This window comes from Hyperolius riggenbachi, chromosome 3 (genome assembly GCF_040937935.1).
Source record: "Hyperolius riggenbachi isolate aHypRig1 chromosome 3, aHypRig1.pri, whole genome shotgun sequence".
NCBI lineage: Eukaryota > Metazoa > Chordata > Amphibia > Anura > Hyperoliidae > Hyperolius > Hyperolius riggenbachi.
In genome coordinates, this window is record NC_090648.1 from 451,467,228 (window position 1) to 451,480,251 (window position 13,024).

General features: G+C 43.4%; 1 protein-coding gene across 2 annotated transcripts in view; it reads left to right on the top strand.

Annotated features, from left to right (window-relative positions):
- The window catches only part of AGK (acylglycerol kinase), a 91,615-nt gene that overhangs the window by 18,769 nt on the left and 59,822 nt on the right, over window positions 1-13,024 (top strand). For both annotated transcript variants that reach the window (XM_068272993.1, XM_068272992.1), the window contains exons 2-4: window positions 3,899-4,021; window positions 8,550-8,589; window positions 12,338-12,417. In XM_068272993.1, the coding sequence (XP_068129094.1) occupies window positions 3,912-4,021; window positions 8,550-8,589; window positions 12,338-12,417 (230 nt within the window). In that variant the 5' untranslated portion in view covers window positions 3,899-3,911. The remainder of the gene's footprint in view (window positions 1-3,898; window positions 4,022-8,549; window positions 8,590-12,337; window positions 12,418-13,024) is intronic.

Sequence of the window (13,024 nt, forward strand, 5' to 3'; positions counted from 1 at the left end):
CTGCTTCTAGCTTTAAAAAGAGCTTTATTGCCAGCGGCTCTTTCAATATACAAAAAAGTTTCCAACAAGTTTCCAACAAGGTAATCAAAAGATATTCATGCGGTAAAAATATGCAAGGTGCACATACCCGTTGTGGTTAGTGAAGGCTGTGGGGCATGGTGGTAGGAACGGCCCGCCTAACGTCCGTTTCGCTTCAGTAGCGTCTTCAGAGACGCTATAGCAGCATAGAGAGTGATAGCAGCGGCTGGGAACGCGGAAAATCAGCCGCGTTCCCAGCCTGTCGGCGGCTGTCGCCGAACCGGAAGTAGCCGCCGGCGGGGACAGGACAATCGGAGCGGGGCTGCGAGGGCACCATCCAGCTTCGGGGTGCTGAGGGATGCCCCAGGTGAGTAAATGTCATTTTTTTTTTTTGACTTAAGTATTCCTTTAATGATTCCTGAGCAAAGCCAGACTGAATGCTGAATGATATACAGGGGTTGGACAAAATAATGGAAACGCCTTTAAAATCAACAGACTATATTTTAATAGGGTATAGGTCCACCTTTTGCGGCAATTACAGCCTCAATTCTCCGAGGTATTGATTCATACAAATTGTGAATAGTTTCCAAAGGAATTTTAGCCCATTCTTCAGGTAAAACACTCTCCAGTTCTTTTAGAGACGATGGTGGCGGAAATCGACTTCTTACTTGAATCTCTCATAACGACCATAAATGCTCAATAATGTTGAGGTCTGGAGATTGTGGTGGCCAGATGAGATGCTCAACTTCATTTGAATGTTCCTCGTGTCATTTCCTTAAAGCGGACCCAAACCAAACATTTTTTTTAATTAAAAATATTTAGTTGCACCACTCTCACACATGCAAAGAGAAATAAACACTCCTTCAAACCTATGATCGTTTCAGTGCATGCTTTTCACCCTTCTCTTTTCATAGCTAGGGTTATACTGGGGGCAGCCATTAGCAATTCCTCCATTGCCGGACACCATCTACTCCACCAGTTTGCCGGAAAAATCCTGGCAATTTGAAAGGTAGGGAGGGGTTCCTCCAATAAATGACAAATATTTTATATTTGTCATCATGCAGCTGAAAAAAGGCTGCTATTTATTATTATAATTTAGAAAATAGATTTTATTTCTGAAATCTTGTATTTTTAATTTGGGTCCACTTTAACAATTCTAGCTGTATGGATTGGGGCATTATCATCTTGAAAGATGGCATTCCCCTCCGGAAACAGTTCTTGAACCATAGGATGAATTTGGTCGACCAAAATTCCTAAATAGTCTCGGCTGTTATTTCTTCCATGAAGGGAAATCATTGGCCCGGCAGATTTCCAAGAAATAGCACCCCAGATCATCACAGAACCCCCGCCATGCTTTACGGTTGGGAGAAGGCAGTCTGGATGAAATGCTTCTTTCGGCTGTCTCCAAAAGTACACTCGGCCGGGGGCCGGTAATAAGGTAAGTGGTGATTCATCATCAAATCACATTTTTCCACTGCTCGAGGGACCAATTCTGGTGGTTTCTACACCTCTCTAAACACTTTGAAACATTTGTCTTTGAGAGCAGAGGTTTTCTAATTGCAGTTCTTCCGTGGAATCAAGATTTGTGCAACTCCCGCCGAACAGTTTTTGTGGTATCTGGGTTCTGTAGGTGTTTATTCAGCTCTGCAGTGATTTTAGGAGCCGTGGTCTTGCAAGCTTTTCTAACAATTCGATTTAGAGGCCGACAGACTCTCTCAGACAACTTCGAATTTCGGCTACAACTGTGCTTTGCTGAGGACTTTTTTCCTTCTCTTTCAAAGGCAGTCATTACTTTTGAGACTGTACCTCTTGAAATGCCAAGCATTCGGGCAGTTTCTGTTACAGTAGCGCCTGCCATACGAGCACCAACAATTTGGCCTCTTTGAAAGTCTGAGAGATCTGCCATTTTTATAAATTATAACCAACCTTGGTTTAAATATCTGTAAAAAAACTATTATTTTAATTAAAAATGTAACACATGTCAAGTTTTGATTGCTTAAAACATGTTCAAAGAGTATGATGCTAAAATGTTGTTTCCATTATTTTGTCCAAACCCTGTATATGGTAAAATACATGAGGGTGCTTCGCCTCTGGTTCACTTTAAGTGAGAACAAACTCGTAGCATTAGATTAACGAGCTTTTACACAGACACAGAACATTTATATCACGCTTTTCTCCTGGTTTTAAAATCACAAGTGCTTGGAAAAAGCTCTTGCAGTGTGAACCAGCCCCTAGGCCTTTTCTACAAAGAAACCTGATTGCGCTTCTTTCTATTTATCTCTACTACCGTAATTGTGCCATGAGCAAATTGCGATCTGTTGGGTGTATGGCGTGATTGCCATGCATTCGCATTTTCTGACAGGAGTAAAAGACAAAAACATTTGATTGATTTGGATTGCGGGGAAAATCACATAGCGGCGCAATTGCTATGCGATTTATCTGCTCTCCGATACTTTATAGAAGCGCAAACGCAGCAAAAATGCAGGATTGCGGTTCTAAAAAGCAAATAGCACTAATAGTAAAAACAGCAATGCCATTAAATGTTAATCACCGCGCCGTTCCGATCCGCAAAACGTGAACGTTCCGATTTTCGGATTGAAACGCAGCAATTGGAAAAGGGCCCTAAAAGAGTTTAAAATCCTCTACAAAAGTGTGGAGCGCTGTATTGCTTTCTTAACACAAAACAAATCTTGTTGTTTTTCTTCAGTGTGCTGAAATTACCGGTAACACCAGCAATACATCATTTCAGGACAGCAGATAGAGCTCGCATATTATAGCCTTATGCTTGTAAGTCAAATGCTTACCCGCAAAAGTTAGTTTATAGCTCACCGATAGCTATTAATTTTACAGAGTGATAAAATACGACGTGTGTGTGTGTACACACAGGTAGCCCCTGGATAATGAGCAGGATTGTTGGTTCATTCTTAACCTGACTCCGTTCTTAAATCGGATCACTCTGCCATTTCTGTCCCCTGTACCTCATCTGTGCCTCCAGTGTCCCCATCTCTGTCACCTCTGTTATCCTCTGCCTTCATTGTGCCACTTCTTCCTCCGACTTTGTCACCTCTGTCCCCGATCCCTCAGTTTCTCCTTTTGTGTCACCTCTGCCTCTCACTATGTCACTTCTGTCCCTTGTTCCTCAATGTCTCCTTTTGTTCCACCTCCCCTCTGTGCCTCCACTGTGTCCCTTTTGTACCACCTCTGATCCATGCCCCCCTTCGTGCCTCCTTCTGTCCCCCTTTATCCAACGCTTGATCACATGTTTGCTTTATAATGTGTAAAATGTGTATGCAGAACTTAGAACTCTCTATAGTTTAGTATAATGTACCACAGCAAAATGTCATTTTACTGAGTTAAAAAAACAATATTTTTTTTTGTTTACAATATTCATTTATAAATTATTTTGTCTGTGTTTGCTCATTGTAAAATCTTTCCTCTGCCTGATTTACATTCTGTAATGTACAACATGTGGCAGTCCTGTCAGGTGCAGCTCTGTGGAATGTTTGTTTACTGAGAATTCTAAAGCCAGTAGAAAATATACTTGGTCTCCCAGAAGACTGTGTGTGTGGTGGTGGTGGTGTGTGTGTGTGTAGGGGGGGACTCTGCATATCTAATTTGCCTAGGCTAAGCATCACTGGGAGAGCAATGTTATATACAGCAATATAAAGATATAAGAAGTGTTTCTGATGCTAAAACCAGTATATGCTAAATACTTGACTGCATTCTACTATATGTCACTACAGTACCTCTATAACGGTAGTATTGAACAGGGGCCAATCTAGGGTGATGTAGGGTATTCTTGCTATTTTTACATATCCTTTAACTAATTGCTTCTTGAATCGCCCTGAGATTGAAGTATATGCATTGTATCTCTGCACAGGGAAGCCACAGGCATGGCGAGAGTTGTTCGCGTCTTTAAAACGCTCCGCAACCACTGGAAGAAGAGCACGGTGGGGTTTTGTCTGCTGGCGTATGGAAGTCACTGGATGTATGGCAGATACTGGTAAGAATGATACACCAGGATGTGTAGCTCCATATTGTTCTGCTTTACAGCCATTCACTTGCTTCAATTTATGAAGGGCTGGTTGATAAAGAAAAAAATGCTTGCAGTTTCCACGTATTGTCTGTAGCCTTGAAATGAGCCAACCAAAACTGTCAAGAAGCGAACCCATTTGGCCACCTCCAGGCTGCCTTGAATTTACCATACATATATATATTTTTTTTAATTTGCATGTTATTGGCCATCTCTAGTCTCAGGAGATAAACATCTGTGTGTTTATTCCTGGGCAACCTGTAGTTCCACCACATCAGTTTAGACTGCCACCTTTACCTCAGAAACAAAACACAGCGTTCCGTCTCAGGTCCCCTTCACAGAGCTTTTTGTGCTGAGATTCGGCAGCGTTCTCCATCTAGCAGGCTGCGTGATGGATAGAGCTATTCCAACTTAAATACCCCCTAGCAATTCTACCTTCGCGGACTGAGGAAGGGGGGTGTGTGGAGTAGCTGGTGGGGGCATGTTCGCGGGATCCTTCCAGCTCTATAATTTCATCAAGAGGTAGCTGCACAAGCGCAAACTCCACCAGGCACTTAATTTGTTTTCTTTTGATCAGTACGCCATGCTTTTGTGAAGCGGTAATTGTCCCGTCTCAGTTTCTCATTATTCTGGAGCTGTTCAGTGGGATTTGTTTAGGAGGAGGGGGCTTTTGTGTGCGGCGTGCGGTGTGTGGTGGCTGTCGCCTGAGGCCGGGAACTGTCAGCTGGAACAGCACAAGCGGCTGCCCTATTAACTCCAGACATTCTTCAAGCCTTCCGAGTCCTTCTGCTGTTCAGTGCAGGTTTAGGTGCTTTTCCTCTTGGAACAGCATGTGTGCTTCGAGGTCTCTACTGCTTGAGCTTTCTTATGTGCTTGGCCTAGAAACTTTATGGTGTATCAACATTTTGAGCCTACTGGTCAAAGCATCTTACATGCTTCTTGCCCATTATCTGCTGCTGGCTAAAAGTCCCCTTCCCAAATTACGCACAGGGTGCCACTATAACCGTAATTAACATTGAGGTCTATGGTAGTGCGCTAATTAAGTGCCCTGCCCTCTCCCACTCTCTTATAAGAAGTTTTGCTTATTACCTTACCCCAGCCTCCTGGTACGCCCCACCCCTACTCTTCATTTCTACTCATGACAAGCAGCAAATTAAGACGCTGCACCCCACAGACTGCTGCAGTCAGCTGTATGAGAGCTGAGAGTCACTCATGTTTCAGAGGGCCCTTCCTCAGGTATCTCTTCATTTACGGTTTGATCCCTGTATCTGCAAGTTTGCTGCTCCTGTTGAGGCTTGGCACCGGCGAACTGAGGGCTCGTTCACATTGCGTTCCTCTTGCGTTAGCATTCGCGTTAGGTTTTTTTTTTTTTGCCGCAATTTTTTTTTGATTCACGGCACTTGGGTGGGTATTCCGTTTTTGGGAAAATCGCTTTTCTAAGCACTTTTCCTGAGCGTTTTTTTAATTCACTCCTTGACACAAGTCAGGAAGTAAACTCTTTGACCCGGAAAAGAATAAATACAATGCATTTATGCTTTAAAACGCAATTGCCCCACAAAGCGATTTTGTGAGTGTTTAGCGCTCTTCCTATACCTTCCATTATAGCAAAATCGCCCCAAAAATGGTCCAGGCACCACTTTGCTGAACGCACAGCGCACAAACCGCGCTGATATCCACCGTCTCATAGAGATTCATTGCACAATCATTTTGGGGGTGATTTTGAAAATCAATTTCCCTGGAAAAAAGGTTAAAAATGCCCCTAGTGCGAATGAGCCCTGAGGGCTATATACGATTACCAGAGGTTGGGTACTTTTTAGCAATTGAATCTACTCATGACATTTTCCTTACCCCACCCTAGGTCCGGATTTACCTCACAGGAGCCTACAGGCACAGATGTCCTGGCACTTTAGACTTTGCCCTCTATAACCCTACAAACCCCCACCAAACTGCACCGCATTTATGTTGGCTGTTCCAGCTGTCACTACTCCCTTACTTCCCTTGCCCATCAAAGGTAGCTACTGTTAACCCTTAGTATTAGGTAGCCAGAAGTACCCTCAATATTAACCCTCAATATTAAGTATCTAGAAGTGCCTCCAAGTATTAGGCAGTTAGAGGAACCTCAATATTAAGTAGCTAGAGGTGGCCCTAAATATTAGGTAGCTAGAGGAACCTCAGTATTTAGCTAGAGGTGCCCCCAAGTATTAGGTAGCTAGAGGAACCTCAATATTAAGTAGCTAGAGGTGGCCCTGACTGATGGGAGAACTGGTCAGTGGAATGCAGAGAGCTGGGTGAGTAACCTCTCATTTACACTCTCATCAGGACTGCTTAGGGAAGGAGGGAGGGGGCACTTGGGGAGGTGAGTGAGCCGCCTTTCCATCATCAGGTGCTTGTAAGGACGTGCCTACAGTGCCTTATGGTAAATTTGTCTCTGCCCACTCTTATTTCTGTCTCTGCCATAACAAGTCCAAGAACATTGTTCGATTAGTCCCTGCTCCATAATCTAGAAAGGAACAAGGATGTATACTTATTATTTGCTGCTTTTTTGACGCCACAAAACTTAAAATGTTTTTTTGGCTGGACGTTCGGGGCGGAGCATTAGTATAAATACTGCACATTTCAGGTAGGGATGATCACAGATATGCCAATTGTTCTGAGTTGATGCAAATTTATGCACATTTTTATGCAAATGTATGCAGCTTGAAAATGGTCCAATCAATTTAAACCTTGGTCCATTTTCACTGCATACATTTGCATAAAAATGTGCATAATTCCGGAACAATTTGCATCTCATCGATCATCCCTAATTTCAGGGATCTCAAAGAGACCAGGGATAAAATCTGGGCAAATAGGATCCAAACATTTACAAATTTTATTAATCATCACTGATTAAAAGCTCATAGCGGACAGAGGCAGTGCGGGTAGGTACAGGCAGTTGGCTGACAGCCGTTTTGCGTCAATTAACTGCTTCCTCAGAGGCCCAAGTGTAGATGCATCCTGCATCTGGGCCTCTGAGGAAGCTGTTAATTGCTGTGAAATGGCTGTCAGCCCACTGCTTGTAGCCACCTACACTGCCTCTTCATGTCTGCTATGAGCTTTTAATCCGTGACTATATATATATATATATATATATATATTTATATATTACCAAGGGGTGAGCAGCACAAACCAAATTTTTTTTTATGCAATTCTATGCAAAGCATGCACGCAGCGCTGGAGGTCCCCAGACTCCATAAGAAATATATAAGTACAGAGGGGCTGCAGCACACAACAGGAAAACAGTGACAGGGGCTCTTGGTTACGCTTTAACGCGCTTAAGCTCACCAACTGCGCCAAAGTTTCCCCAATCTGGTGAGTCCTACTCTAACCAGGCAAAAATGCTAGTTTTAATCAGCGTTCTAGTGGGAACCATACCAAAAGCCCAAGGGTCAACTAAATGGCAGAAATGAAATTAAAAACACCTCACCTTCTACTAGCTACTAACTGAACTATGAGCACCGCTCATTTATATGCTTAACTGTGCTAGAGGTGGGCGTGGTCATGCAGGCTCACAGGGGAAAGTTATAAATAAATTACCAAGGGGTGAGCAGCACAAACCAATTTTTTTTTATGCAATTCTATGCAAAGCATGCACGCAGCGCTGGAGGTCCCCAGACTCCATAAGAAATATATAAGTACAGAGGGGCTGCAGCACACAACAGGAAAACAGTGACAGGGGCTCTTGGTTACGCTTTAACGCGCTTAAGCTCACCAACTGCGCCAAAGTGTCCCCAATCTGGTGAGTCCTACTCTAACCAGGCAAAAATGCTAGTTTTAATCAGCGTTTTTAATTTAATTTCTGCCATTTAGTTGACCCTTGGGCTTTTGGTATGGTTCCCACTAGAACGCTGATTAAAACTAGCATTTTTGCCTGGTTAGAGTAGGACTCACCAGATTGGGGACACTTTGGCGCAGTTGGTGAGCTTAAGCGCGTTAAAGCGTAACCAAGAGCCCCTGTCACTGTTTTCCTGTTGTGTGCTGCAGCCCCTCTGTACATATATATATATATATATATATATATATATATATATATATATATATATATATATATATATATATATATATATATATATATATATATATATATATATATATATATATATATATATATATATATATATATATATATATATATATATATTTGAAAATTGTTTGGACCCCATGTGCCTGGGTTCTCTTCCGGGTCTATTTGGAATCTCCCTTCACCGTGCTGTACATTTCAGAGATCTGATTGGTTGCTAAAACCAGCGGTCGAGCGTTTACTGCAGTCCTTGAGCCATAGCATTTCTGCAGTAGTTGTCTGCACTGGTCTCTTAGACAGGCAACCGCATCTTTATATACAAAGGTTTGTGTGTGTTGAGACTCGTCCAACTAAGGTCAGGTACTTAATGAAGGCTGTAAATCTATATGTAACACTAATTTTTTTCTTCCCCCCCCCCCCTCTCTCTGTGTCTCGTTGCAGTGATAACTTGCTGAGGAGGGCAGTCTGCCAAGAAGCACAGGTACGTTCTGCACACACTGACAGTTTTATCCTAGACTGCTTGTGTCATTTTTACATTGGCGTTGGTGTTACAAAATTGCCTTTAAAGAAAACCCTTTCCTCTTGTTCAGCATCTTTCCCCAGGCCGTTTATTCAGAACTCTCTGTGATAAAGAGTTATTGGAGGGCCAGGAAAATTTGTGAATGTGTTAAACCCCCCCAAAAAAGTGGGGAAAAGTGATTGTACTTAATCTAGAGGTAGATGCTTACAAGGGCATACAATATTGATTTATGTGGCCTGACTCACTCTGTCTGAACTTGGGGTTGATATGGCTCTGTACATTTTAATAAGCTATAGGCTTGCTATACACCAGCAGTTCTGGTTGCAAGCCTGGCTTCAGGGGCATATAGATAATTTGCATATTCTGTAGCGGTGCATGGTGGGTAACCACAGATGTTCACTTAAAGCTGAATTACTGTAAATACCTTCTGTTTTAGGAAGGCAAACTACATTCAGCATTGCTTTAGAGTAGGAGGGCTTTTCGGTCTCTTTTGGTCCACAATACTTTCCTAGTAGTTTTGGGTCACCTCAAGCTGCTTTGGTGTTCTGTTGTTCTGGTCCAAGCCTATCCCATAGAGCCATATCAATCCCTGCCATGCACTGAGGAGGACCAACAGTCCGAAACAGGCTGTCTGCATGTTGGGGTTGATGTGGCTCTGTTCATAAGCGACAGGCTTGCTATACACCAGCAGTTCTGGATGCGAGCCTGGCTTCAGGGGCATAAAGAGATGATTTGCATATTCAGCAGTGATGCATTGTGGGTAACCACAGTCACTTAAATCTGAATTATCACAAATACCTTCTGTTTTAAGAAGCCAAACTACGCTTTTCAAGAGTGATGCATTATGGGTACTGCCAGAAGTGATAATCTGCAAATGAGTGACAAAAAAGTGTGATACTAATGGAGATAGAAGGCTCTAGATCCTATTGAGGATTTCCTTTCCTCTCTCGGTCATCTCATCCCAGCGCTATCAACCCCATTCCAGCTATTCAACCAGCTTTTGGAGTACCCTTCCGTGAGCCCTCAGAACACTTGTGCCGTGGGGAGTCACCCGTCTCCGGGGGCACTAGTGACACGAGGGCTCCTGAAGACTACTGAGGGCTCGCAGAGGTGGCGTAACCTTAACCGGGGACAGCGGGGGGACCAGAACATCTAGAGGGGGCAGGGAACACTTAACAGGATCCAGAGTCTTCCCTCTTCATAGGTAAGTATCTGCTTTTTTTCCCTTACTCTTTGCTTTAAAGCTTAAAGGGACCCTTAGCTGTAGAAGTAAATGAAATTGGCACTTACCTGGGGCTTCCTCCAGCCCACCGTAGGCAGCGAGGTCCCCCGGCTTCCTCCTGACTCCTCTCCAGTTCCCGCTGCAAACTTCATTACCGACGACACCAGGCCCGACACTTCCTGAACGGTGACGCTGTGTGTCTTCACGCCGGCCGTTGCGCGTCATCACGCTGGCCAGCGTGACAGTCCTGCGCATGCGTGGTTCAGAGTTAGAAAACCGCGCATGCGCAGGACTGTCACGCCGGCTGCCGTGATGATGTGTAGCGTCACCGTTTAGGAAGTGACACTCGGTCCAGGTGTCGCTGGTACTGAAGTCTGCAGCGGGACCTGGAGAGGAGCCAGTAGGAAGCCGGGGGACCTCGCTGCCTACGGTGGGCTGGAGAAAGCCCCAGGTGAATGCCGATCTCATTTATTTCTACTGCTCAGGGTCCCTTTAACCTAACTGACATGACCATATAAACATGGGTACATATAGAATCAATCCTACTAAGAACCTGTTGTTATTTGAGTTCTCTTTTTTATTTATTTATTTTTCATTGCAAACTGTTTATCTGTGCAGTTGGAAAAGTCAAACTGCAGTAACGGGAAAAGTAAATAGAGGCACAAACACTTGTATCTGGCTGAATAAACTCTCCTTATAACCAGGGCTGTGGATCTGAGTCGGAGCACTTTTGGGTACCTATGATTAGAAACGCAGTCAAGAAGGCCCATGGTGACTCTGGACAAGCTGCAGAGATCTACAGCTCAGGTGGGGGAATCTATCCATAGGACAACTATTAGTCGTGCACTGCACAAAGTTGGCCTTTATGGAAGAGTGGCAAGAAGAAAGCCATTGTTGACAGAAAAGCATAAGAAGTCCCGTTTGCAGTTTGCCACAAGCCATGTGGGGGACACAGCAAACATGTGGAAGAAGGTGCTCTGGTCAGATGAGACCAAAATGGAACTTTTTGGCCAAAATGCAAAACTCTATGTGTGGTGGAAAACTAACACTGCACATCACTCTGAACACACTATCCCCACTGTCAAATATGGTGGTGGCAGCATCATGCTCTGGGGGTGCTTCTCTTCAGCAGGGACAGGGAAGCTGGTCAGAGTTGATGGGAAGATGGATGGAGCCAAATACAGGGCAATCTTGGAAGAAAACCTCTTGGAGTCTACAAACGACTTGAGACTGGGGCGGAGGTTCACCTTTCAGCAGGACAACGGCCCTAAACATAAAGCCAGGGCAACAATGGAATGGTTTAAAACAAAACCTATCTATGTGTTAGAATGGCCTAGTCAAAGTCCAGATCTAAATCCAATCGAGAATCTGTGGCAAGATCTGAAAACTGCTGTTCACAAACGCTGTCCATCTAATCTGACTGAGCTGGAGCTGTTTTGCAATGAAGAAGGGGCAAGGATTTCAGTCTCTAGATGTGAAAAGCTGGTAGAGACATACCCTAAAAGATTGGCAGCTGTAATTGCAGCAAAAGGTGGTTCTACAAAGTATTGACTCAGGGGGCTGAATAATTACGCACACCCCACTTTGCAGTTATTGATTTTTAAAAAATGTTTGGAATCGTATGATTTCCGTTCCACTTTTCACATGTACACTACTTTGTATTGGTCTTTCACGTGGAATTCCAATCAAATTGATTCATGTTTGTGGCAGTAATGTGACAAAATGAGGAAAACTTCAAGGGGGCCGAATACTTTTGCAAGCCACTGTATATAAGTAGATAAATACTTGCTCTACTTACATAATGTGTTTGTATTGCATTCACGTTTTGATTTTAGTGATTTTTCTATAGTAAAAAAAAAAAAAAGATCCTTAGGATTTTCCATCTTAACTGTGTCTATCTTGAAGCCAATCCTGATGTAATTTCCTCCCTTACGCTCTTTTAAAGGTTGGTAATTGCATTGCCCGCTCTCCTCTCAGTCTTCAGACACTCCCACCTATTTCTGCTTTAGAAAGTGCATTGTGTGTCTGCAGAGCTGGTTTATTTTACTTATCTCAGCTTCTCAGCATGAGAAATATTGGCCAATCAGAGAGGAACAGAGGTGTGGGAGGGGAAAACAGGAGGGAAAGAGGCTTCAGCCGATCAGGCTGCATTAGTTATGGCTGAGGGGATGGGGGGGGGGGGGGGGTAAAGTAAGGAAGAAAATAAGAATACCCAGCATGCCCTGCAACTTCCTTTATGCAGCAGATGTATCAAATAAAAGTCAGGGAAACTGGTGAATGATGTTTTATGGATAAGAAAAGTAAGAGTGATTTTTAACTTTTGGATTGCCTGGTTAGCATTCTTATTACTTGTTTACCAGATAAAAATAAAGAATTGATTTTATGCCAGACAGTTACACTTTAAGGTAGAGAACTGGCTTACATAACAAATGAATAGTTTTGTTTTTAGCCTTTTTCTCTATCTGTTTCTATCTCTTTCTCCATTAGGTTTTTGGAAATGAACTGATACACGCTAATGCACCTATAAAGAGAGCAACAGTGTTCCTGAATCCAGCAGCTTGCAAAGGGTAAGCCGATATTTACAGTGGTAGCCAGCGTTACCTCAGTGTTGTCCAACTTCCCCCCCAAAAAATACACATAATCTGACAGCGGTTTCCCCCACCCCAAAAAAAACAAAATGGCAGCGGTTTTCCCCCAAAATACACATAATCTGGCAGCGATTTTCCCCCAAAATACACCTAATCTGGAAGTGGTTTTCCCCAAAAAACACATACGGTAATCTGGCAGCGGTTTTCTCCCAAAATACGCAATCTGGCAGCGGTTTTCCCCCAAAATACACATAATCTGGCAGTGGTTTTCCCCCAAAATACACATAATCTTGCTCCTGACCTCATGATTACTGCAAGCCAATCATGGTAGTCACAGTCTCAAACAGGGAAAGGACAGCTCTGGTCCTTAAGGGGCCAGAACTGTCCGGTCCTGAAAGGGTTAATGATCCAGTTTCCCAAACGTTTGACTGTGTGATTGTTCGGATTGTGAACCATTCCATCCATTGAATCCAAATCCGGAATGACTCTTTTATTCTGATCGGATTGCTTATGATTTTCCCCTCTGTTGTTGGGCCAAAATTAAATTAATGGGCACCTTAAATAGTGTGTAAGAAAAATAGTGCCC